Source organism: Dioscorea cayenensis, chromosome 17 (genome assembly GCF_009730915.1).
Source record: "Dioscorea cayenensis subsp. rotundata cultivar TDr96_F1 chromosome 17, TDr96_F1_v2_PseudoChromosome.rev07_lg8_w22 25.fasta, whole genome shotgun sequence".
In the NCBI taxonomy this organism is placed as follows: domain Eukaryota; kingdom Viridiplantae; phylum Streptophyta; class Magnoliopsida; order Dioscoreales; family Dioscoreaceae; genus Dioscorea; species Dioscorea cayenensis.
The window spans coordinates 3,355,406-3,383,083 of record NC_052487.1 but is presented as its reverse complement, the minus strand read 5'-3'; the positions used below and the strand labels follow the sequence as shown (position 1 = coordinate 3,383,083).

Below are 27,678 nucleotides of genomic sequence, written 5' to 3'. Positions count from 1 at the left end.
CATTAGTGGACCTTCTCCAAATCTTTAACTAGATCAAGTACAAGAAAGATTTAGTACAACATGTGTAACTAATATTGTCCATATAAAAAAAATATATATATATATATTAAAGTGAATTGATTAATAAACTAATGACAAAAGAAATCCAATATATGTATGCCTAGTGCTCTGTAACCCACTTAAAGAATTCTTAATGGGAATGTGATTTACATAGACTTGACAAATATGCCAAAGCATTTGATTTGCTTTGGAAAAATTGATAAGAATTTTCAAAAATCAAAGGTTGTTTTATTTGATTCGGATCTTAATTGGAGTTATGCTCTTTTGTTTTACCTGAGAGTTTGTTTAATGGAAGTTTTCACATTGTTATTTTAATGGTGATAGTTTGAAAAACAACAAAGAAGAAAACAAATTAAATAAAGACACTACCAAACATCTTCTACTAGCTTTCTTCAATATAGCTGTCTTACACAAAGTCCCAACTTGCTTATGATATATAACCCTATAAAATTTTTATATATATGCGTGTACACAGGTATGAAAACCACTAAATGGGATAAAAAATCAATAAAATTTTTTTTTTCACCAACAGTATTTTTTTTTAAAAAAAATTCAAATATTGGAGCCTTGTTGGGATATATATAATAAAATATTGGATGTACACAAACTTATGCAACTTTGAAGGGTTTACATACAAAGTTTTTTCTTTGAGAAATTCCTCTGTTTAAAACATATGTATAGTAAATAGCATTTCCAAATACTCAAAGAACTTGGATTAAACAAGTCACATCCAGAGCAGTCTGATGTCATATAGTCATTTATTTTTAATTAGTCTTTAACCCACCGGTTTTCTAGGAGTTTAGTATTCTATGCTAATTCAAGGTGAGATATTGAGAGTCTTATAAATAGACCGAGCAGGTGTTTTTTAATACACATAAAAATTTGAATTTAAAATCACTGACTTAAGCAACTACCGAAGAATCTACCACTTGGGCCCTTCGTCCATGTACGCTGCACTCAGTCACAAAGAAAATGACTAATAGCTACATTTGCATACCTTCATATTTTTCCACATACGAAAAGGACTTGATTAAATGAGTCAGATGGTGAGTAGCCTACGTGCAATGTATATGATTCCTAGTCATAGAGACTACTCATAAAGAGAATGACATCAAGTCATGCACAAAAATCTTCAAACAATTCTTCAGACAATTCTTCAAAACAAGTGATGAATATGCAACTTGTAATGTTGTCCATTTCCTTGAACTCAGAACTAAAAAGAGTGCATGTGTTCATTTTGGACTCATTTCAATGGTCAAAGAAATCATCCTCAGATCAATGGAAAAAGAGGATAAAAAGTAACACAAAATACATCATTTTCTAGTGAAAGTTTATGGATGCCAGTCTGCATGTTTATCCATTCCACACAGTCTGTAATATTCTAATCTCTTCTAATCAAACAAATCAACACATTGCTGGTTCTTGAACAGTGTATTTCATCATGAATATCATGTCAGAATAATAAATTCATGTCAATATTATGATTGCATTTTCATGGAATCACATTAGTGGTGGATCTCTTTCATCAATTGGTGTGATGGAATATTAATATTTTTCTTTAAAGCATGTGTGATGATGTCCAAGTAAGAAAGTAAAGGGTCAACATTTCTGAATGCTTTTAAGTTGGAATTCATCCATGTGAACATCAGAAAAAATAATACTTTTCTAAACAAGTTATGAAGACCAAGAACAACAACATCAATCTGGAATGGGTAACAGAATGTTCTATTGCACTGTGTTTCGATGTATATCAGATGCAGAAATATAAAACCTTTTTAAATAGAACCAATCATTATTATCAAGAATTCGAAATAATTGGGAATAGAAGTAATGACAGTAGTTTGTGATTGAATGATACCTGAATCAGTAAATCCTCTCAGCAGTAGAAACAGGACGGAGGAAAACAACAATAACAGTGATATTATCTTTACTGCCACGTTCAGCAGCTTCAGTAGCCAGTCTCTTGGAACACATTCCTGGTTCTTTAACAGTGTCTTTGATGATTGATATAACATTCTCATTGCTAAGAACATCCCATAGACCATCACTAGCCATTACAAGGAATTCATCATCTGGTGATAATGAAGTTTCAGTTATCTCAGGTTCTGCTGTTACTGCAGGCTTCAGATCATCATCACCAATTGATCGTGTTACCTGATAAAATACACAGTTGAAGGGTATCTGCCAGTTATCAATTTCCTTGAGCCATAATCAGCTTATAATTGACTGGGTTTTGTTCACAATGATAGTCACAGTAGTATATATGACGAATACATTGCACTAGAGAATGCACAATGAACATGATAAAAATACTTGAAAATGAAAAAGGAACCTGCAGAGCAGCCTGACCAACCCTCCATGTATCCATTTGCCATCTCACATCCATGCCTTGTTTGATAACACGAGCTCGCTCATCAGGGCAGCTTGCAACATGGTCCTGAGAGTATCTCATATAATTCAGTTTGAGTGCATAAATAAACAAATTGTGTTATATAATACGTATTACCTTGCTCAGGGGAACTGGGTGACCAGAACGGCATAGAATTGTTCGACAATCGCCGGCATTTGCAACATAAAGCTTGTCCCTTAGCACTAGTGTTGCAACTGCAGTGCAACCTGGATGCCAGTCCTTGTGAAGAATCCTTTTGGAATTAGAGTGTAGCACTAATTCATTTCTGAATGCAATGTCCGTCCTTATAAATGCTTCAGTAAGTGCTTCAGATGGACTGCGCTAAATTTATGGATTACAGCAGAGCATGCAATGGAGAATTAAATCAATGATTAACAGAAGTGGATGCAGAGTACCTGCTTGTGTAACCTAAATCCTGTAAGAAACCAGGTAGTGCATGAGCAGAAAACTCAGCAGCCGCTGCACCTGTAGAGAAGACAAACCAGTACTAAATTGTTCCCCCTCAAAGGTAGAATGAAGTAAAAGAAGCACTAAAGAGGCACCTCGATGACCATCAAAAATCCCAAATGCATGAACATCCTTCTCATTGCACATTTGAGGAAGTAAAAAATGTGTATCTTCCATCGTCTCCCTTCTTCCACAAGTTGCGAATGAGCCGCAAGATAACGTGGGCTGGTAATGCAGGGGTTCACATTGAGAAGTAGACCATAGTCTCAAATTGGAATTTTCTATATTGGATATATTTTTGGCTAGTTGTTCCCCTTGAGACATCCAATTCAAGTTTTCTTCAAAACGCGGGATATCCTTGATGCCGTTTTGATAATGATCCAGGGAGTTAAATGATGGGAGAGCATCATAAGTTTCCATGTTTTCAGTTTTCACCACATCCTTCATAATTGTTTCAAGCTCCTCAACTATTGTATCAAAAGATGGTCTTTCTGAAGGGTTTGGAGCCCAGCACTTTTGTACAAGTGATACTAAAGATGGCGGTACACCTGCCTCAGGTTGAACCAAAACAGGCCGCAATCCTTGAGATGTTATTGCTGCAGTGAGCTGTTGCTCAGTATAGCTCATTTCAAGTACAGTGTGCGCCTACAATATATAAGGCAACAAGAATTTCCCACTGAAACCATGTTTTTTTTAAACAATTCCAAACGAAGTTAAATAATCAATGAATCTCACTTAAATTACACTGCACAACCAAAAGTTATCTTCACAGAGGATGCATCAATTTTGTCTATAGAAGTTTGCAATATTAAACCTACAACAAGAATTTAATGTATACCTGAGCTTCCGCACGCAAATCTGTATAAGGAACAACACCAGTAAGAAGCTCACTGCAATATATCACTGAAGAATCAGAAAGATGGCTATTTTTTTCTTTTCATAAACAGGCAATAAGAAAAATTAGAAACCAAGTCAAAAATAACTAATGTGAACCTTTTATGTATTCAGCTAAAATTAATATGTTATGCAAGAGTCCAATGATGACGTTACCCCTCTTTCATGAGGCAGGAAAAGCATGTTAAGTCAAGTTGTGATATTAACCACAAACATTAATTTGTGCAATACGTTATCCTCTAAGTCTTTTCAAACATAAACATAAGTCATGCAAAAATGATAGGACATCAATTTTTTTCAGTCATTATTATGCTCCCGTGTTGTTTCAACTAGATTTCGAGAATGTCAGGATCACTATATAAATGACGTAGAGATTTGATAATCATTAAACTGTTGGCAATTTTTTTCAACTAGAGTCAAATTATTTAAAACCAAACAAAACCTTCATGCTTTGCAACCCCCAGAGCCATACAAACTTAGTGAACCGCCGCCTACAGCGTGCAGACAAGCATAAAATCATACCTATCCAAAATCAAATAGCTCAATATTAAAGTTATAAGACACGACAAATATGAAAACATGCAAAAATGACGTAGATATGGACAAGAAAAAAAGAAGAAGAAGGAATTGAAATGGGAGATGCATTTGAATTTTAATGAACACCCTAAATTATGGTAGTTATAGTTTATCAGCAGGCCATCACCAAGGAACTCACAAGTAGAAAAATTATAAAGCTACAAACAATTAATAGGATTGTTAGGCCGCTATTTCCTATGGCAGGTCATGGTCCCCTGTGTTGTTCCATGCTTGAATGTAATACTAAAATCTGATTTAGGAAAGAAGAACTCCATCAGATGTCAAGATTGGGAAAAACAGGAGAAAGAAATATGGAGTGACACCATTTAGTTGGTCAGAATTAGAAAACTCGAATCACAATCAATAAGAAGCAATGAAAAATTCTAAAAGAAAAAACCCCATAAGTCAAGTTTCAGCAATTATTTCTTCAACATATGCTAGAGGCATCAACAAAGAAGAAGTAATCAAACAGTCACTTAAAGCATATTTTCTTACTTGATTGATATTGCAAAACTGTATACATCTGATTTTTCTGTGTGTATATCCTTTCTCAATATTTCTGGTGCCATATAGATTAATGTCCCAACCATGTTCTTTTTATGAAAACCACCCGTAGGCTTGCCAGCCGACTTCCAATTCTCAACTGAAATGTGTTTGAGATCCTTCTTGTACATAGATAATCCAAAATCTGCCAAGTGTGGATGAAGGTTTCTGTCAAGCTGTATCATGAATTCACCATTAAACAGTAACCAAATAATAAGCAAACTGAAATAGCAACTAGTAACAATGCCAAGCACTTACAAGGATATTTGCAGGTTTTACATCCCTGTGCACAATCCCAAGTTTGTGCAGGTACTTCAGAGCATTTGCTGGAAAAACAAAGAAAAAAGGTTAACCACTCATATAATAATAATAATACAAGTAAAAAAATTGTTCTTGAAGAACAAATTGCCTGTGAAGACACAACAAAAAAAAAAATATCAATTAACAACAAATTATTGTTCTGGCCTTAATGGTGCTTGGATGGGTCTTATGGATGGATTAATACTAAGAAGGAAGTTGGTTTACTCAACTATGATTTTTGACTCTTATTTATGAGAATGATACTCATTCCTCTCTCATTTGCTATCCATAGAAAACAAGACCACAATGATACAAATGCCTTCCATCATGCACTTGAAACAAACTCGTGCATGAACCTTTAGTATCAATTCACTACATTGCAATCCAAACAATGGAAGCAAACATTGAAAATTCTCACTTCAAAAATTGAAATTTGGGTGTAATCATCTCCAGTTTTCAGCTCGTCTTTGAAATAATTTAATTTTCATCCCTCACTTAGTCTCTATCCAAAGAAAATGCATTCCATCATGTAAAAAAGACAAACTTATAGATTATTTTCAGTTGATATTTACGACATTGCAATCCCAACAATGGAAGCAAAAAATTGAAAAAAATTCACTTCAAAAATTAAACTTTCCGAAAACAATACACTAAAGACAAGTAATTCCACTATATCTACCATGAATTCAAGGCAAAGAGCTCACCCAGTTCTAAACTAATAACAAGCGATTGCTGAATGGAGGGCGTCCATTCCTCCAAATGCAACTTCTCCGAAAGATTCCGCGATTCATAGAACTCGAAGAAGAACAAGTAATTGGGCGGCCTGGCATGCGCCGCCACCAGCCGGGCCAATCCCCGATGATCCAGAGAGCTTCACACCAAAATAAAAAAAACAGCAAAATCATAAGAAATCAATCACCAAACAAAGCAGAGCAAACAAGTACGAACCACAACAACTGGAGTTCCCGGTGGAACTTGTCGAGATCGTCGGACGTGGAGAGAACGGGCTTCTTGGCGGCGACGCGGCGGCCATCGAGCGTGGCCTCGAAAACGGTGCTCTCTGAGCCCTTGGCGATGGGGGAAAGGAGGGAGTAGGAGGAGGAGGGGAGTTGGAGGGGAATGGCATCACTTGTGCAGCAGCCACGGTAGCAGGTGTTGGGATGGATGATGACCACCATTGATGAGGGTTTCAAGGTTTCCGAATTCTCAGGAATGGAGGGAGAAAAAGGAGGAAGATTGGTGAAAATGGAAATAGAATTCTCGTTTTCGTTTTTCGTTTTTCGTTTTTTCATTTTATTTTTGTTTTTCGTTTTTCATATGCTATATTTTCTCCAGCGACTGGGCCAATCAGGGTTTAGATTCCTTTTTGGGGTTGCCCTTTTTTTTCTTTTAGGCCCTTAAACCATTTTGATATTATTTTTTTTAGAAGGAAAATTTTATAATTCTTTTTTGGGTTTGCGTGCAAAATTATGCAATTGGTTAGATATTAAAATTAAAAAATTGGAAATTATGATGTAATATATATATATATATTAAAAAGGGATTTATTCAAAAATAACAGATATTCTATGTACGTTAATAACATAGTTATCTGTGCATGTTGATTTGAATAGTTGGATTATGAATTACTATACTAATAGTGTACAGTAAAAAAAGATATACAGTGTTTTTATTACTGTGCTCATAAATAGTACACAATAAAAATTGGATGCACAATTAAAAACATAAAAATCAAAACACACACTGTTGCTACCTGTGGATATCTATGAACGTCCATATAAACATTTTTCTCTTATTCAAAATATAATTATATAAAATTCAAACTCAATTAAAGATGGACAAACGGAGAACCATAAGAGAGTGTCAAAGAGACTAGTAGGTACAGTAGTGCATTAGTTATGGTAGTTTAACGATCTTAGGGATTTACCATGTGAACGGACTAACACGCGGAACAATTAAGATCTTAGAGGGTGGAGGTTAAGGCTCTTCCTACATGACACCTGATGAACAATGGGTAAACACTAATGATATGAAGGTTGATATTTGAAAATTATTTTTTTCAATAATTTTTTTTAGGAATTTAAATGATATTGGAGAATAAAGAAAATATTTTTACATGGATTGATTTTCACATTTAAGAAGAATACTTGTCTATTTTTCTAATGTCTTGATGACATTAACTATACTTATATAATCAACTATTTATATGATGAGAATACTTTATAAAATTAATTGATATTTGTGATTTTTATTTTTTATTTTTATGAGTGATCACCGTTTTCAACTAATACAAAACCCATATTTTGGATTTGTCTCTTCCAATAACTAAAAAAAATTCTTGTATAAAGAAAAACACTGATCGAAAGAAGTCTATGCTTTAATACATCGTTCAGACTTGTTTAGAATATATAACTCCTAAAAACCGGTGAATCAAAGACTTAAAAAACAAAACACTACTTTTGATTTTGATTGTCACATGACACAAACCAATAAACATTTAAACCTATCACATGAAGTTTGTGTCCATAAATAGTAAATGATAAAAAATCATATTAAGTGAAACAATGCACTAATCACCACAAGCTGAACATTACTATAAACAAGTACAAATCATCATCATGTGTAACACTGTCAACAATGTCATGCCATAGATGAAGTTCACAAGAGAAGATAAAACTTTTTCTGAAGGCTCCTCTCAAATGGGAAAGGAAACAAAAGCAATGGTAGACAAAGTAGGACACTTAGACAGCTCACCAAATCAACACAAGAACAAAGAGTGTTTTTTAATTCATACTTCACATGATTCAACATGTTTGATTGGTTGAGTTCTTACTTTTTAAACCTAACATGCCGTCCTTTAATCAAAAAAATTTCAACCCTTCAAAGAAGAAGTGTTCAGACATGATCCAAGACCACAATGAAGCAAGTGAAGCAGAGGATTTTCAAATTCATGTGTTTGTGTTAGTGTGAGAAACAGAGTACTCTGTTTTTATGTGTTGTTAATGGCACGGATCAAAGGTTTTTCTGCAGCAAACCTTAGACAAAGATGGGAAATCTTGTAGCTCTTTATATTACAATTTGTTGCCTTGCATTCATTGTATCCAAGATCATCATCTCTGTTCTTCTCTACAAGAGATGGACAAGAAAGCACAGAGTAATGGAAGACAGCATGACAGGTATATATATATATATATATATTTCTAATAAGCAACTTCTCCAAAGACGTCATAATCATACAAGTTTGAGTTTTGTTTGGTGAACAGGTGGGAAAATGGTTGTTTTCAGATCATCGGCAACTCAGTCACTTACTTCCAAAGCATTCATGAAGAAGACGATGAAGCTAACCAACAAGGATATTATCGGTTCTGGAGGCTACGGCACAGTTTATCGATTAGTATTAGATCACAACACTGCATTTGCTGTTAAGAAGTTGAACAAAGGCAGCAGTGATAGAGATAGGGGGTTTGAAAGAGAGCTGGAAGCAATGGGGGACATAAAGCATAGGAACATCGTCGTCCTTCATGGATACTGTATGACAGCTCAGTATAATCTTCTTATCTATGAACTCATGCCGAATGGAAGTTTGGATGCAATGCTTCATGGTAAATCTAATCTATGCATGTCCTATGAATTTTGTAAGTTTTCTATGATGCCTGATTAGGGAGGTAATGATGCAGGGAAATTAAGTGGAGAGAATGTACTAGATTGGTCGACGAGGTACAAAATTGCAGTTGGTGCAGCAAGGGGCTTATCCTACCTACATCATGACTGCATTCCGCATATAATTCACAGGGATATAAAATCAAGCAACATACTGCTAGATCAGAACATGGAGGCAAGAGTATCGGATTTTGGATTGGCTACACTGCTAAGACCGGATCGAAGTCATGTTTCAACTATTGTTGCAGGGACATTTGGTTATTTACCTCCAGGTAACAAACTGATTGGTCTGCTGAAATTCATGGTTTTCTTAATGACATTTGAATCTTATTGTTAGTTGATGATCACAGAATGTTTTGACACGGGAAAAGCAACAACAAAAGGGGATGTTTATAGCTTTGGTGTCGTCTTGCTTGAACTTCTAACAGGCAAAAGACCAACAGATGAATCATTCATTGAAAATGGCACAAAGCTAGTTACCTGGGTATAACTCTTTTTTTACCGATGCTCCAATTGAATGTTCTGCCCACAGCATGAAAGAGCAGATAGTTATATGATTAGCAGAAATATAACCAAATGATAAACTAATATTAGCCTTAAATTGATAAAGCAAATAATTTTGCAATTCTTCTGTCTGTTAACAGGTTAAAGAAGTAGCTGTAGAAAACAGAGAAGAATATGCAATTGACAGTAACCTGGTATCATTTCCTGTCGATGAAGTCAAGACTATGTTTATTATTGCAGAAAAGTGCCTAGAGCCTGATCCTTGCAATCGACCGACCATGTCTGAGGTTGTGAAGATGCTTGAGCAAATAAAATCTGATAAATCAAACACTGCTTCCTAAAGCACCATATTTGTAATTTTGTATATAATTGTGAATTTGTGATTGTAATCCTTATTAATTTCCTCTTTTAAGTCCTTGGTATCAATTTTGTATCACCATGCAGAAATAAGTGCCAAACTGTTGCATTACAGCTAAATGTTGCAGTTTCACATTGTTGTCATCCAAACTGAATATGAAAAGCTCATGGAAAACTATCCTAGAGGAAAACTCAGTTAAGTAACACAGCAATACCATCGGCTACCGAAGACTTTAAAGTAGGAGAAACAGGAGAATCCCCAAAGTATCCATCGAAGAGAGCCATGGTGACATTCTCAGATTCAATAACAGCATCGGTGCTTAAAGGAAAACCATCAGATGAGATAGACACCTTCAAAAGAAAAAAGAAGTTTCCAATCAGAAACAATCATTCATATGTTTGCAAAATCATGAATAGTGCTCTTACCAACATCTTCGATGGCTCTACCCAAGTCAGAAGTATAAGAGTTCCATTCTTCAAATCACGCTTCTGAAAAGTATCACGAAAAGTTGATAATGCAAATTCATCGGCAGATGAAGGTTCTTTGATTCTAGGAAGGATGACATCATTCAAAGCATTCCAGAATGTCTTGCCATCAACATCTCTTACTAGAACAATCTTCAGTGATTTCTGCAATGGTGCTGCTCAAGAAAGAAGCAACATCAAGATTGCAATTTACAACCAAAATATCAGAATTCAACTGAAAACACCTGTAAAAATGGATGTAAACAATGTCGAATCTTTTACTATCTCAGAAGCTTGTTTTCCTCTCCAAGAATCCAACTTTTCTTCGATAGAGGTAGCAACATAAAATCCGGCAGCATAGACCTTGACACCAATAATTGCAAAGATCTTCTCTCGGAATCCTGCATCATGAGGAAGTTCTAGCTAAACAACATGGTATTACAATAAACAACAATGCTGAAATATTGACACAAACAATCAAGCATTGCATTTTGCTATATATTATAACAAGTACAGTGTCAAATCCTTTAATCAAATAATGCGATTTAATACTGAGCAAAACATCACCAATGGCAAACTTAGCATATGATCCACACAAAGGGAGGATCAATCATTGTATGATTTGTATCTGCTATATATTATATCAATTACAATGTCGAATCCATTAAACAAATAACATGGTTTAATTCTGTGAAACATCTCCACTGCCAAAGCATTGAAAGCATTGCATTCTGCTATACATTATACCAATTACAGTGTCAAAATCCACTAATAAAAACTGTGACATAATACTGAGCAATTCATCTTCAATGCGGAAATATTGAATTTGCAAAGAAAAACCAGCATACAATTTACATCAATAGACAATCAACCATTGCATCTAGCTATATATTACATCAATTACATGTCACATCCATTAATTAAACAACTATATATATATATATATATATAAGGAAGATGAAGATGAAGATGAAAAGCAACAAACCAGTGCCAAGCAAGACAAGTGACTCAGAGCAACCAGGAACTCTGATTTCCCTAGAGAAACTCACACTAGTCCCAGGCTCCACAATGTACTCTGCACTCCCAACTGCAAACACACAAACACACAAACACACAAACAGTTCAATTCAAGGGTATTTGTTGAAAATAAATGAAATTGGTTGAATGAACACCTGAAGCTTTAGGAGTGAGAAGGGGAAGAAGCCTTTTGTGAGCAAGATAGGTGAGATGGTGATGTGAAGATGAGATTGATGGGAACTTGTGGAGGAATTGGGAGTGAAGAACATTGCTTGGAGTTTTAGGGATGCATTTGGGAATGTATGAGGGTGGTGGTGCTGTTGGAGAAGAAGATGTAATCATGCTCACCATTTTCTTCTCAGACCACCTGCTGAGTGCTGACAACAAGTTCAGCTGCACAACACAGATTGAAGAAGATTTACTGGTTTTCTTCTTCCTCATTTATTTTTTATTTTTAGATTTATATGTTTGTCTTTATATTATTCCTTAATTTTGCTATTAGTATCTGGACTTCCTTTTGTTTGGTGATTTCCCTTATATTTGTACTTACATTATTTAATATATTTTAAATGGTTAATCTATTTTTTTAATATATATATAAATATAATTTTTTTTATTTGATAAAATATGAATAAACTATTTATCAAAAGTGATATATACAAATATAGAGTTACTGTCTTAACACATATGTATTTTTATCTTGAGTTAAAAAGAAACACGCACTAAGAAAAAAACATAATTAAACATGTAACTAGATTGCACGTAACAAGCTCAGTTACAAATTGAGATATTAATAACTAATGGCCTGATGGGCAAACCCGCGAGGTCACTCTGACCAGGTTAGCCAATCCAACCCAACAAGTTGTTTATTTTTATTTTTAAATTTTTTCAAAAAAAGTTAAAACAGACCAACTATCAAAAATCCACCCATAGCTTTTTATATGATATGACTAAAAATTTAAAATTAAAACAGGTTATAAAAAAAAATCACTTTTCCTTTATATATATATATATATATATATATATATAGCATCGATCATCTATAAACGTAAGTAGATTTTGAATCTACGAATGTTTATATGTTAATTTAATAGTTGTACATTGTGTCATAAACAATATTACTGTGTTTCTGAATAGTAGTATAGTAAAAAATAGGATGTACAGTATTTTAATTTGAATCGCTTAATGTGTACTGTGCTCAACTACTGATGTTTTGCAAATGTCCGCAGTTGACATATTCATGTATATATATATATATATATATATTCGTCCCATCTTTTTAAATTTGGTGTCATTTTATTAACTTTAATTTTCATCCTTAAAAAGTTTGATAACAAAACTCAAAAATGAGAAATTGAAAACCTAGTGACTTTTTCTTCATCCATAACATCTGATAACATAATGAATTACAACAACAAACCTCGAGCCCAAAGAAAAACCAAAATTTAATACACATGAATAAGTAAATTGATGATAGCTCCCGATTTAAAATAAAAAAATTACGTGGACTTTGATTCCTCTACATCCAAAAGGATATGTGACCTAGAGCTAGCTTCAGGCAACTCGCAACTAAGGCTTGTGGCGAAAGCCTCATGTTTTTTCAGGCTTCATTAAAAAAAAAAATAATTTATACTTAAAATTTTCATTCATTATTATTTTATCCATAAAACCTTAAAAATCCCGTCCTTTTTAAAAAGGTAAAAAAAAACCTATCTCATTCAATTGATTTCTAACAATATTGAATAAATAAATTTTATCATATCATAAAAACAAGAACTCCACAATTCATGATTTTATTAAAAATTATATTTAATTAATTATTTATTATTATTTTATTTATATTAGAAAAATCCTAATTATTTTTTTCTAAAATATAAGACTTATCTTATTTAATTGATTTATGATAATATTAAATTACATTAATTTTATTTAATCATTGACCTATAATTTCTTATTTAATAAAAATAAATAAAAAAATATACTTTTGTTTAGGGCCTCATTTTCACTAAGACCAGCTCTAGTGCAAACAACTTGATTACATAAATAAACGAATTAAGTGCAATTATTTCATATTTTTTAGGTTATTTTAAGTTGTCTGAAGTTCTTCTTTATAATGAATTATTTTTAATTTTTTTAAAAAATATTTTTTAAAACCCGATTTTCATTTTCTTTATAATTATTTAATTGTTTTTAACAATTAATTATTTTTAAAATTTAACTGGCCCTATTCAAGCCGTCGGATTGGCATCATAGACCAGGTTGGGCCCAGTTGGTCCAATTTTTAAGCCCATATCCATCTCTATTTTAAGCAAGTTGTGATTCAAATCTGTCTTCATAGTAAAATACAAATACTCTACGCACAAGACTTTGGGTGTCATTTGGGTCTAATAGAAGAGGTCTTTGACGCAATATATTTTTTTTACTTGTTAATTTTGTATATTATTATTATTATATATTTATTTTATAAATTACTTGTTTTCCACTTTCTACCGCTTAGAAAAAAAAAAATATAACAATCGAGAATTAAAAATTCTTACCAAAATTTTAAAATAATAAGAGTGTTTAATGTTAACAAAGGAAACAGGCTTTGAATTGGGGAATTAGAGTTTGGGTTGACAAAATAATATTTTGAAAATGTCATGTTGTTTTTGGTATTTTTATGAGCTGTAAGATTGCATACTCATATATATATATATATATATATATATATATTGAGGTAGGGCGAGCAACTCTTAAGGGCATATACAGATGGGGGAATTACAACAAAGTCCTCACTTTCTTGAAACCTGGAAGCGTAACAAGCAGCAACTTTTAAGGGCATATACTGATGGGGGAATTACAACAAAGTCCTCACTCTCTTGAAACTTGGAAGCGTAGTCTGGGAGTATCGAACTTGCATTTCTCCTAACGAGGGGATCCGGGATACCACTAGGTTACAAGCCCATTAATAGATTGCATACTTTTATGTGACCAAAATTGTTAAATTTATTAATAAAATAATATTTGTATATACAAAAGAAAAAAACAAATCCAAATTCTTAATTAAAACTAGTTTTAATTTTTTTCACTCAACTGTTTATTTTTATAAAAAAATATTTTTCCAAAAAACTTTAAGTGTTTATATATCTATATACTATTTATGTAGGAATTTATACATTCACCTACCATAAAATCCAAAACATTTAAACTTTTTAAAAAATTTGCTCCCATGGTTAAATTTTTTTTTTTACCAATTGTGTTTTATCGATTGTGGATAAACAGATATGTACACAAATATAAAGTTACTATCTTGACACATCTGTGATTTCACTCTGTATTGTATAAGTCTATATTTAAAACTGTCTCTTTGACCAGATACAACCATCATACACAGGTAATTCGGTACTAATAAGCGAAAAAATCATTGGTTATTTGGCTCCTCAAGTTAATTGTGTCCATTCACAAGAATAATAACAATAATAAAAAGTGAGGTTAAAAACCTCAATAAAAAAATTAATAATTAAAATAAAAAACTAATTACTAACTAGTTTAATCATTGAGACGTCCATCTAATGACTAATGAGTAATGCCCACACACTTTTTTTTTTTTTAATGTGAAAAGGGTTAGGAAAAAAAAGTTGTTGATCTCTATTTGTAGTCAACTTTGGACACTCAAACACGGACCATAATAATAGTCTTATTATACCACATGCGTTTGCATGCTTGCATCATCATGCGCTTGCATTCATACTGAGAAATCATTTTATGTTTGATGTTTCATTAGAATCCAATTCATTTAATAAATAAATAAACAATTTATCTTTAGTACATATGTACTTTTCTCAATACTTATTTTTATGTAACGTAACTTCTAATGAGAAAAGTCTTGTACTTTCGTAATGCACAATATATTTAGTAATGTTACATGTCTAATTTGTTGTATCATGGCAAGCTTTTACATCTTTCTTATAGTTGAATTTTAACTTAAGTTAAACATATGAAAGGAAAATATATATCTGTACTTGTACATTATATATATATAGTTTTGATGAGAGTTGATAAGTCACAATTTTATTAAATAGTGTCATGATGGATGGATTATCAACTTGCTTGCTGATTGTTTTCATAATATCACAGCTATATTTTTTTTAACTTTGTATAAAAGCTATACATCCCAATAAAAATATAAACAATGTTTATTGAAAAAAAAACCATTATAAAAATAAGATTAGTACAAATTATAATAAAATTATAACTTCAAGAGAAAAAAAACAGCAGGAAAAAGAAGGGATATGTCCATCTAAGATGAATATACACAATTAGAATGATTATAAACTATAAAAAATAATTTTACATGCACTTTTTTATTTACATGTAATTTTTAATAAATTATAAACAAAATTATTTTATTAAATGAGAGATAAATTACTCTATAACAGAAAAGTGAGAGGTATAAGACTTGTCCAAATCTATGGAAAAAAAAAACCCCACAAAACAGGATTATCCTCATGTGAATGCCAGGTGTGTATGTGTATTTAAAAATTGGAAAACAGATGAACCATTAAGACTAGAATGGACCAGCACAAGCAATGGTTCAAGTCATATATAACAATTCCGTGTCAGACTACAATGCTCCCTCATTATTCACGTGCATGTACATTTTTCTTGACGTTCCAACCATACATTTCAAACTCTAATCAAGGGATTCATGAGAAATAATAATATTAATAATAAAACCTTCACCAACTCAATCAATAAAAAAAAAGACAAAACACATAAGAATGGTAACTTACATTTTCTTTGCAATTCCCTCTCATATAACTTGTCCATATATATATATATATATAAATACCTTTCAAACATGAAAGAAGGTATCCCATCATTTCTTCTATTCATTATTCATAATACTTCACAAAACTAATATGCAAAAAAAAAAAAAACAATATATATATATATAAATAACAAAAGAAGTTTCATTTATATATCTCCTTTCAGCAAAAAGAAAAAGAAAACATGTATTATATGTAAATTTGAAGCAATCAGGTATCAGGAAAATTTGATGTATATGGACCATTTGCAAGACTTTTGTTGATATTATTTGCATTATTGTTCATCTGGTGAGAATTGCCACCACCGGCGGCGCCGCCGCCACTGCCGATAATTGATGTGATTGCTGCAGCAAGTGCGGCGGTGAAATTAGGGTCCGACGTGATCGCCGCAGTTGCGGCACTCACAGTGTCTGCAAGAGTAGTCGTTGAACGTTTCGCTAATGGAGAACCATCAAAATCCGGTGACATTTGAAGTCCGGTGAACTTTGACTGGTTGTAAAGTTGTGGTTGAAAGACCGGCTGCGGCGCAGATAACTGCATCGTCGGCGATGATGTCGGCCTTTGCAATTGCAGTGGATTAGCACTGTGAGTAAGATCCAATGTAACAGTAGGGAATGGTGCTGTAGCTGAAATGGTGGCCATGCTAGATGAGCAAGGCAACATGGTTCTTGCTAAGAAATTGGAGTTCATTAGTCCGTCGGAGCTCGACATAGAGCCGGAAAGAAGCATTGATGCTGCTGCCGAGGTTGTTGAAGCCATTGCCATCGCCGCAGGTGGCAATGGATGGTTGTGAGTTCCTTCATATGTTGTTATCAACACCGATCGGTCCTCTGCGCATCTTTGCACCTATCATGATCGAATTAATCAATCAATAATAGTTGAAAAACCAAACATATTATTTAGGCTCGGTGAAATATCTTACTTGTTTTCGGACTGGACAACCGGTAGCCATTGTGCATCGATAGTAAGCTCGAGGGCATGGATTTCCTTTCGCCATTTTTTGTCCGTATTTCCTCCATTGACATCCATCAGTGATCTGAACAAATGTAAAGCGATCATCAAGAACTTGCTTTGATACCATATTAGATACAATTGAATAAATTTAATATGAAAATATACCATAGGAGCTTCGGAACGAGCTCTAACAGAAACTCGGGCTTTCCTCATAGTTGCTTCTTGTTTCGGAGCTATCTCTTTGTTGTTGTTGTTGTTGTTGTTATTATTATTAGTTTCAATAGAACCGATGTCGACATCATTGGGAGGAGTAGATGATCTTTCTCTGCTACCTCCAGTTGAAGAATGAGAATGCTCATCAATTTCAGTTGCAGTAGGACCAAGATCCATGAACTGTCTTGGAACAATGGTTTCTTGATCATTCTTGATAGCATTATTAGCATCTACATGATTCTGATAAACATAATAAAAAAAACAATCATATATATATATATATATATGATCTATGAATGATTTAGTTCTTAATTATTATGTAATAATTAATGTATATATAAAAAAGAAAAAGGTACCATGAATGGAGAAGGAACAAGTCCATTAATCCTTTGATTCTTTTGTTGGAGCAAAGCATTGAGATGCATCTGAAGAGCATTGTAGTTACTTGTCACCTGGTTCAACATCCCTCTCAACCTTTGATTCTCTTCATTCATCTTCCCAAGTTGAGCTTGCATAGCTTCCAACTAATTAAAAACCCAAAAAAACATAACAATCAATATTGATAAACCAAATCATAAAAAAGAAAGAAGAAGAAAAAAAAAAATCTAAAATTAAACAAGAAAACTCACCTCATTCTCACACTCCTTATCATCTTGATTTAATGAAGACAAGCTATCATCCAAAGTAGACTGATCACTCCCAGTATTAGCAGTTAACAACTGCAAACCAGTCTATAAAAAAAAAACCCACAAAAAAGAAAAAAAAAATCAATATAAAACAATTTAAAGAAGAAAAAAAAAAGAACAAAGAAGTAGATGAGAAGACAAGAACTAACATTAATATTAATGGTGAGATCTTCTTTCTTGATGATAGGAAGAAGAGGGTCATCCTTAACCTTCATCTTCTTTTCATGGTCAGTAGAGAAGAAGTCCATCTCATCATGAACACGTTTGTTAGTATCCATGGAAGAACCAGCTGGAATCAAGAAACTAAGCCCACCAGTTCCAGGCCTTTGATCCATTAATGATTTTCACAAAAAGAAGAAGAAGAAGAAGAAGAAGAAGAAGAAGAGTTGAGAGGTTCTCTAAGAAAAGGTTTTCATGAATGAGAAAGGAGGGGGATAAGAAGGGAGGAAGGAGATGAGGATGAGGTCATGTGGTGCGTGAGCAAATTAATGGGGGGAGTTTCTAGGGAGGTTCATGGAAGTCAAAGCATGATGAGAAGAGAAGAGGAAAGATGGACAAAGCTTCACCGATTGGGCCGCCGCTGCACGTGAGAAAGATAGAGATGAAGATAAGAAGGACAAAAGAGAAAGAAGTGGTCAACATCGTTGACTTTGACTTGGGCCCATTGATTTATAGCTTGCTTTACAACCTTACGGCGGTGCCGTGTTCTTTTTCCTTTTTATTATTATTATTATTATTAAAAATAATACATGGAGGCAAACTAATAAAATATGTATTTCACTATTTTACCATTGTACAATAAAATAGGAGGGGTGGTGAGGGGAGTGAGCGGAGGGGTACGAGGGGTTTGAGAAAATATTGTGTTTGGTTCATAGCGGGTGTGGAGGAGTAGTTTTTAGTTGAAAAGAGGAGTGAGGAGGAGAGAGAAAAAGTGTAATGTGTATTTAAGCTATTTCTTGCATCTGATAAAAAGATAATAATATACATATATATAATAATAATAATAATAAATTGTAGAATAATAATAATAACACAATATATAATATATGATAAACATTATAAAACACACACAATAATTAGGGAAAAATATTTATTTGAAAAAAATTATGAGGAGTCATAACATCTTGATTATAATTGACAAATATTTATTAAAATGTGAACACTCAATGATCATTCAAACATACCCTATTTTTGTCATATTTTTTTCATAAACTTAAAAAAAATGGTGAAAACATACTTGGAAAGTATGCCCTATTTTTTTTTTCATATTTAAAAAAAATTATGTTCATGATAAACATATTCATGTTTTCACAATCCCAAGCAAACAATCACTAATATATAAGATATAATAGGAATTCTACATATAGGTGAAGGGCATTAATGGTATTTTACATTATTTAAAAAAATAAAAAAACAATAAACATCCACTCCCCAAAAGACTCGATTTGGGGAGTGGATTATGAGGTGACTCACCCCTTTCATCCCCTTCACTCCCCTAACCAAACAACACCCACACCCCTCACCCCTCCTCCCTCCCCCAACCAAACAAAGCCGGAGGCAAACTAATAATAATAATTTAATAAATCTCTTATTTTTATAATTTTGAGAGTTTTTAAACAAAAGATATACGGCAGAGATTCTCGACATAGTTTGATTTTGAAAGATTTATAAACATTTATTTGTAATTAGATTTCTTCAATTATTAATACTATATTTAATGTAAATGAAAATTTAAATATAATATAAAAATATTTAATTTGTTTTTGAACACTATTGAATAATAATAATAATAATAACATCAATTAGTGGCGTGGCATAAATTTGGGTCACTAAGAACACATAAATGGATAAGTTCACCTTCCCACAAGACTCCGGATACCTCAACCTACTACTACTAATACTAAATAAATAAATAAATAAATAAAAAAATAATGTAAAGAACTTTTATTTGGATTGAGTGAATTTTATTCAATAGATATTAATTAAAATTAGATATTATAGAAATAAATTGATTGGATAATTGTGAGATTTATTTTATTCAGAAATGAGGTATGTCGACCGTTTTGGTTTCATTGTTTTATCCTAATTTATTTGTAATTTAAGTATTCTAATTGTCTATGGTAAAGTTTTATTTAATTATATATATTTTTTTTTATATATGTGTAAAGAATAATATGATGTAATTATTTTTTATTGTGTTTCCTTCATCAACTACTAGGGATTCATGTTATTTGAATGTGAAAATTAATATTTTTCTATGAAAAATTCATGCACATAAAAAGAGAATTACACCATCATTGCAATATAACAATTGATATTTCATACCTTAATGTGCAATTAAAAATAGTCAATATTTTAGCAGACTATTCAATAGTTTGTAAATCATAAAATAATGAGGAAAAAGAAAATTAATTGAAGAGTTTGGAAAAATGAAAAAAAGAAAGGACTTTCTTGGTTCACTGTACAATAAAAATGACTTAAAAACAAATCAGCCGGCCATTAGATTCCATTTTATACAGAAAACAATTGAATTTCATATATGATTGATAAGACTTTTAAGATGATCAAAAGTCTACCTTTTTTTCAAAAATTAAAGTTGCTTTGAATTCCATTTTATGAAGATTATAAATTTTAATTATAATGATATCACTGATCAGACTTTTTAAATAAACTTTATTATGAATAAAATTTTCTATATAAAGTTATAACTGACCAAACTTTCATATTAACAAAAATTAAACAAAACATTTTATAATTAAAATTATATTCTTAAAATGATTGATTATTATGTAAAATTGGTAATTGATTGGTGAGGTTTCTAATTAACATAATTATTATGAGTTTTTTATTTAAAAAAAAAAAAAAGGAACCCTGAAGTCTGATGAATATTCAATCAAAATTTCCTCTAAACTCTCACATAGTCACATGTGGATATTGAATGAAAATATCAATTAAATAAGACAAACTCATGGTTCACATCTATCCAACAAACAAGCTAAGTGTTAGCATGCAAAGACTTAAATAATAAAAATGGGTACCACAACCTTTCTATTTCTCCACAAATGCTTGACTAACTCTACCACCTCACAACATAGTCTTCTCTCTTCACATTAATATTCTTTATTTTAATCAACAAGAGAAACTTCAAAGAAGATTTGGTATGGAAATCATAATACTTTAAAGACCCTTTCATTGACTAAGATATATAACTTTTATAATATATAATTCAAGGCAACCAATAACAGAAGAGAATGACATGCTCACAGCTAAGACCTACATATGACCTTGACCTTCTTGACATGATAATTAGATAGTTAATAAACATTAAACATTAAACAGTGTGGGAAAAGAACAAACTTAGCTTTCTAATGCAAATTGTAAAAAATTTCTAGTCTTAGTAGTTAGCATGTTAATTTACTGGAATGGCATTTTGGTCAATGTCCTAATCAAGCAAGCAAAGGATCTTATGTAGTTGATGTTGTTTCTAAAGTCTTTCTTTTCTCCTTTATTTGTCTGCTTAGTTTTGTCTTTGCCGACACTAACTTTTTCTTTCCCATTTTAGCCATGTTTTGTTTGTGTGAATTGTTTGGTTGGTAATTAAACTTTTATCAATATATATATATATATATATATATATACATGAATTAAGATCTGAAATAATTGTATTAATTTACCATATGTTCTCAAAATAAAGAATTACAAATGATTTCTCATCATTATTACTACTAATTTATGACCATTAAATAGACAATCTTAAGAGTCGTTTATAAGCAAAATAATAACAAAATTCATAATATCTAAAATTTTAATTGCTGACAGTGTATACCAATTTCATCTACTTTTTTTTGGTCAATGAACTCTTAAAAAAAAAAAGCAGCAGTTTTAATCTTCATAACAAAACAAATAATGAACATATACCATACTTTAAAATCTACCAGAGAATTACAACAAAATATCAAATTAGTTATGACAGTACTAATAAAAATGATAATAATATGAGCTCATGACAAAAATCAGTCAGATAACAATTAAATAAAACAAGCATATTCCATGGCATAACATGTTCTAAAATCAACCTATAGACATCAGTGTTTGAACATAATTCCAAAAGAGAATGCTGAATTGAATAATAAGCAGATGAGAAAGAGATGGTGATAAACATGGTCACAGAGAGAGAAAGAGATAGAAATATGAAATACTTATAATGTGACAATAATAAATGTGATTTAGACCTGCCCATGTTCTCTCTGAATACAACTTGAGACTTCACTAAAAATCAAAAGCTAGTTTTTTTCCTCTTCATGTCAAAGTCAAACACTACGGCGCAGACCCAACCTCCTTTTTCTTTTATGCTTTCTCTTTTCAAACTCTGCTCATAAGTTCATCAGACATGCCTTAGAACTTTGAATCCTAATCTTCCAGTCTTAGTGTCTCACATGTTGCAGCTAACTACTCAAAAGTCTCAAACTAGTCAATTCATAATTAAGAATGTATCATGTGTATGCAAGGATACAGGTATGTCATGTTACCAACCTCTAACATTTCAAGGTTCTATTTAATATGCATTCAATTTGCATCCAACAGTAAAAAAAATTATTCATTTCGACCTGTTTCTTGTGAGAGCTATTTATTTATACAAAAAATTATAACTATTTTAAAAATTTAGAATAAGAGCAAATGCCAACTGCAAACATTTGTAGAATGTCCGTCTATGAACATCCACAGCTAAGTACAGTTATTGTGGTAGAGAGAGAGGCAAACACAAAAGGTTCACTCATCTATGTTTTTTTAAAGATTAGTTCCTCTAGGTGCCGGTAAAAATAGGAATGAATGATTTAGATTAATTGAATTACTATTATGATTACGATCTACGGTTTTAATTAAAACACTATACATTCCACTTTCACTATGTATAATTACACTATTAATTGAACAGTGTATAATTGTTGGATTAAAATCTAACAGTTGATACGAAATACGAACGACACATGCTCCTGGAATAATATTTTTGTTTAGGAAAAATAACTCAATTGCTAATTTTAAGTCCAACAATTGATACAAACGTCCGTAAATGATGCGTGCTCCTTGAATAATATTTTCATTTGGGAAAAATTAACTCAATTGCTAATTTTAAGACCCGCACATAAATGTTTATCCAAGGAAAATAAATAAATAAATCAATTCAAACGGTTAATTTAGTAATTATTAATGTTAATACATAAAGCTCTGATACACTTGGATTGGATGACCACCAACATTTCTATAACAAAAGAACTGGCATTTTATTTTCCTCCCAACTCAAACTTGTCCACATTTATATAAAAACAAGGATTGGGTCTAACTAATATGTATTTTACCTAATTACCCTTGACCAGTGTTATGCAAGAACTGGCTTGTTTATTTATTTATTTTATAATTTGTTTGTTTAATTAGATATGAGAGAATTACAAGCACTATCACTGTTAAAAACAATTTCAACTCATGCTTTCTATTTTAGTCTTCTAGTTAAGAAACAAGGTAACTTTCTTTCCTTGGAAGTTAAGGAGTTTAAATTTTCTACTCCGCATGCCAAAGTTAAACATTCAAGAGACCTTAAGTATAAGTATTGGAGAAATGTCAAAGGATCACTTAAGAATTCTACGGTTCAATCTACCATATATCCATAACACGTCAGATAATAATTGAATGTGACATAGAGAATATTCAAATGTGACATACAAAAAGGTTAAACAACCGAAGAAAACTCTTTATATATATACATACTATTTCTTTTCCATTTTCTTTCTGCTTTTTTTTTTGCCCTCTCAAGAGTCAAGACCATACCTGATTGAGGTAAATATCAGCAAGGAATTCATCTGTATGATTTTCAAAACATGATATCTTTAAATCGCTGGTGACTAACAAATTGCACACATTCAAATGTCACATATGTCACCAAACATTGTCACGCATATACATTCAAGATTCAGTATAATGCTTGTCCTTTGCATATAAACCAACTAATACATCATATACATACCTATAATTCGATGTAATGTGTGTTCCAAGATATTATAAGCTTGAGCATGTCTATTCTTTTGGTATCAGCTTAAGAGATGCACTGCAAAAATGATTCAAGCTCAGGTTGTCAGATTAAAGCATATGACAATTTTAGAAGATAAATAAAAGACGAGGGCGTTCACCTATTGATGCAATATCGCTTCCCAGTTGGTGGTGGCCCATCATCAAAGACGTGACCAAGATGAGCATCACAAACAGCACAGAGGACTTCACTCCGGGGCATGATAATGATAGACATGTCTAGCTTGGATTTTACATTGTTTCCGATTGGTTCATAGTAGGATGGCCACCCAGTTCCACTGTCAAACTTTGCCGTAGATCTGGAAATGACCAACATGACATATGCTTAAGCAATGCAGCAATGTAACTAACAAGCATGGTCTGGTTCAAAAACTGCAAACACATACTCAAATAATGGCGTGTCACAGCATATGCAATGGTAAGTTCCTGTGGTTTTTGTGTTCCAATATTGCCTGATACCACATATCATCATTTATTATTAAGGGTCATTAAAATTCAATAGAGTTAAAATCCGTATCTAAGAGGCATAAGGAATGGAGGATTATACCCAGTAAATGCTCTCTCAGTGCCCTTTTGCCGAGTTACTTTATATTGTTCCTCGGTAAGACGTGACTTCCACTCGTCCTCACTCAGGGAAGTAAAGTTAGATTTACCTGCCTCTGCAAAGGCCAATGCAAAATACTTCTTTCAATGAAATTCACGGCTGACAGTTGGACTATGAGAATTCGGAGAGAAGAACAAGGTTTTTTACAAGAAATAAAGGTAACGAGAAACAAGTTATATGTAATTCTTTATAAAAAAAATTACAAAACAGAATGCTTTGGTATGAGATATAAGGATGACACATAAATGCACTTCTATCTGAAACACATCCAGATATAATACATTGGATTATCAGATTCTGGCCAAGTTCCAACTAACAAGCATGCCAACAATGGGAGTGATTATCAACCAATGATTATCTGTCTCTATAATATTCTTTGCATCACCTCGTATGGCTTATTGAAATTAAAAAACCTATCCTTCAAAGTAATTGTGGATTCATGTCCCAAGTTTTCATATTAATTTCCAGTTTGACAGATACATCTTTCATAATGTGTCTTACTCATACAAAATGGTGAGAATGAAACATCTTATACACCTTAAAGATTTGCATTCTATGGTTTTTTTAGAAAAAAAAAAAAAAAGAGATGGCTTTTGAGAGTTTGTTGTCAAAATCCACCACCTTTAAGATCCTCTCTGTTTTCAGGGAAGACTTCTTGATCATCTCAGCCCAAGTACTTATAACTTCTTGGGCTGAAATGCTATCATATTAGGTTCAGTCATCATAGTTATTCAGAATCCACAAACCATTCCGAGCAGTGCTCATAATTTCTCTAAATATGTCCTCGAATTTATTTGAGATTCAAGCAAAGCCCAAATTGGAGAAGAATATGGTCATGGGTTCCATTTAATGGAACCACGTTCCTGTTCATTTTGTTTTAAACTGCTCCTGTGCTTTTTTACCCTTGCAAAATCATGCAGTTACCTCACAGGGAGTTAGCTGTGCCCATGAATGATATAAATACTACTGTTGTTTTAGCTTTACCTACATCAGTAGCATATTTTTATGCAGCCTTACCAAGAAAGCATTGGGTTCTTTCAGAAAATACATTCAACCAACTCTAATTCTTATGTCTTCTATTGTAACTCATTGCTATCTACTCCCTCCATAATTTTTTCCACCTTTTTGTGGTGTTAAAAACAGCAAGCGCAGGCTCCATTACTACAACATAAACCAAGCACAAACTCTTCAGCTGACTTTGCATTAAGAGAGAATAGAACAGAAATAAAGAAATTAAAAAGGGATACTACTTGCTTCTATCTTATTAGATGAAACAAAAATTAAATGGACAACCAAATTATAAAAAGGAAAAGAAAAATTCTTTTGTTTTCCCCTTCAATTCCACCATTTTCTACATTCCAAATGCATTTCCCTATTTTCTTGATATAAGATAAATTGACTCAACATGGACGATAAGTAGAACCACAAAAACACCAATGCTCCAATCAGTTATAGATGAAAAACCTCACTCTAAATTCCACAAATCCAAACACATCCCACATAGAAACAAGAAAAACAAATCAAACACTCAAAACAACACATTAATAGACAAATAGCTAAATGCTAGCCTTGATATTGCTCCTAGATGAAAACGAATAACAACAACAATAAGAACAACAAAAATATAAATCTCAAAATCAAAACACCCCCAAATTTACAATTCACCATGCCCTAATCACTAACACATGATAAATCTCACTCAAAATTCCACAAATCCAAACGCATCCATGATATCAAATAATCACAAAAACAATAAACTAAAATTCAATTCTCAGAAACAAGAAAAACAAATCAAAAATTCAAAAGGATCAATAGATATATAGATACATAGATACAGACCTTGCAATTTCTCTGGTCTCTGAGAAGAGGAGGCAGAACCCATCACGCGCAAGGACAAAGGCTTCCTGAAGCTATGAGGGATGGAGAGGAGCGGTGAGGGCTTCGAACGCAACAATGGTGAGCCGAGTTTCCCAGCAAACGGGAGAGCAAACCCAGTGGTCGCCATTAGAGTGAGCTTCAAAACTATTTTCTAGGTTTTCAATGTTTTTGCATTTATAACCCTGAAGAAACTCGTATTTTCAATGGATACAAATTGTTTACGTGTCAGCCTGTTTGTCATTTTTTTTTTCTTTCATAACCCTGAAAAAATTAAAATTAAAATGGTTACCATTTGTACACGTTTCCATTCCTTGTCTTCACACGTGGACATTCGCGCCATCTAGAACCATCTTGTCAGCCTTATTGAATAAACTAATTATAATATGGATAATTTAAGAGAAATTTATTATTTATCTCCATATTCAAAATATATAATTATCTTTTTATTGAATTTTATACATAAATAATATGATTTAAAAATTGATAATAATTTATGAGTATAGTGCAGTTTAAATTGAAATATACCATCATGCCATTAATAAAAGTAAATGAGAAAATTTGTGAGGCACACATGTAACAAGATGGAATGGTAATTATGGAAATTAATTGCATTTTTTTCATTAACATTTTGTTATAATTTTATTTTACTTTGTGTGGGTTTTAGAGTTTGATCTTGAGTCATTAAAATGAAAATCTTAGGTAAAAGATTTGGTACCAACAAATTAAGACACCATTGATTTTTTGTTAAAACTTTTAAAAAATTTCGGCACTCCCAAATTCTTTGGTTCTTTAACACTAACTTTAAACTAAGAGGGAGATGAAAAGATTTGAGCTTGTACTTCACTTCTTCATCTTCCCTCTTGCTCTCATATTTGATAAATTTATATATATGTCATTAAATTTTTGCTATAATTTGGATGTTTTAAAGAAATTTTTAAAACTGGAATGTCTTTTATTTAAAAAAGTGAAAGTATAAATGTTTATGTTGGTCTAATAATATCTTTGATGTAGTTTGTAGAGTAGTATGATAATGCATTGAAAAACAAAATTAAGAAGATGTGTATCTTTATTGGAGCGTTTTCAATTTTGCTTGAAGTTTCAGCAAAAATCATAATACCTTCAATTATATTGTGCACCATGCACTACAAGAAATTATTGATTTAGTAATAGTAATTTAGCAACAAGTTTATTCTGTAGCTAATTAGCAATCAATTAGTAATG

The 27,678-nt window shown here is 32.2% G+C and overlaps 5 protein-coding genes across 8 annotated transcripts; 1 reads left to right on the top strand and 4 right to left on the bottom strand.

The window, feature by feature from the left end:
- Window positions 1-1,815: 1,815 nt before the first annotated feature.
- On the bottom strand, window positions 1,816-6,532 carry LOC120281316 (protein kinase and PP2C-like domain-containing protein). The gene is made up of 10 exons (XM_039288171.1): window positions 6,179-6,532; window positions 5,935-6,101; window positions 5,189-5,256; window positions 4,883-5,106; window positions 3,756-3,807; window positions 3,013-3,562; window positions 2,866-2,935; window positions 2,567-2,786; window positions 2,393-2,497; window positions 1,816-2,214 (listed from the first exon to the last, which is right to left on the bottom strand). Exons 1-10 carry the CDS (start codon window positions 6,520-6,522, stop codon window positions 1,924-1,926), a joined length of 2,091 nt encoding a protein of 696 aa, XP_039144105.1. The 5' UTR covers window positions 6,523-6,532; the 3' UTR covers window positions 1,816-1,923.
- A 1,407-nt stretch (window positions 6,533-7,939) lies between these two features.
- LOC120280043 (receptor-like serine/threonine-protein kinase At1g78530) lies at window positions 7,940-9,806 on the top strand. Its single transcript, XM_039286743.1, has 5 exons — window positions 7,940-8,406; window positions 8,494-8,832; window positions 8,908-9,162; window positions 9,241-9,374; window positions 9,535-9,806. The coding sequence occupies exons 1-5, from the start codon at window positions 8,277-8,279 to the stop codon at window positions 9,733-9,735; spliced, it is 1,059 nt and encodes a 352-aa protein (XP_039142677.1). The 5' UTR covers window positions 7,940-8,276; the 3' UTR covers window positions 9,736-9,806.
- A 27-nt stretch (window positions 9,807-9,833) lies between these two features.
- Window positions 9,834-11,674, bottom strand: LOC120280044 (fatty-acid-binding protein 3, chloroplastic). The gene is made up of 5 exons (XM_039286744.1): window positions 11,389-11,674; window positions 11,202-11,303; window positions 10,462-10,617; window positions 10,178-10,392; window positions 9,834-10,102 (listed from the first exon to the last, which is right to left on the bottom strand). The coding sequence occupies exons 1-5, from the start codon at window positions 11,672-11,674 to the stop codon at window positions 9,944-9,946; spliced, it is 918 nt and encodes a 305-aa protein (XP_039142678.1). The 3' UTR covers window positions 9,834-9,943.
- A 4,400-nt stretch (window positions 11,675-16,074) lies between these two features.
- On the bottom strand, window positions 16,075-18,406 carry LOC120280081 (probable WRKY transcription factor 31). The gene is made up of 6 exons (XM_039286811.1): window positions 18,044-18,406; window positions 17,838-17,939; window positions 17,565-17,732; window positions 17,161-17,448; window positions 16,964-17,077; window positions 16,075-16,887 (listed from the first exon to the last, which is right to left on the bottom strand). The coding sequence occupies exons 1-6, from the start codon at window positions 18,227-18,229 to the stop codon at window positions 16,252-16,254; spliced, it is 1,494 nt and encodes a 497-aa protein (XP_039142745.1). The 5' UTR covers window positions 18,230-18,406; the 3' UTR covers window positions 16,075-16,251.
- Window positions 18,407-22,202: 3,796 nt separating this feature from the next.
- Window positions 22,203-26,608, bottom strand: LOC120281414 (peptide methionine sulfoxide reductase B1, chloroplastic). Of its 4 annotated transcripts, none has more exons than XR_005542561.1 (6): window positions 26,419-26,608; window positions 24,523-24,634; window positions 24,362-24,427; window positions 24,077-24,274; window positions 23,914-23,994; window positions 22,203-22,263 (listed from the first exon to the last, which is right to left on the bottom strand). XR_005542561.1 is itself a non-coding variant. In XM_039288258.1 (5 exons), the coding sequence occupies exons 1-5, from the start codon at window positions 26,582-26,584 to the stop codon at window positions 23,964-23,966; spliced, it is 573 nt and encodes a 190-aa protein (XP_039144192.1). In that variant the 5' UTR covers window positions 26,585-26,608; the 3' UTR covers window positions 23,755-23,963. The 4 variants fall into 4 exon arrangements, 1 of the variants encoding a protein (XP_039144192.1); XR_005542562.1 differs by lacking the exon at window positions 22,203-22,263 and adding an exon at window positions 23,469-23,749; XR_005542560.1 differs by lacking the exon at window positions 22,203-22,263 and adding an exon at window positions 23,552-23,717.
- Between the last annotated feature and the right edge of the window lie 1,070 nt (window positions 26,609-27,678).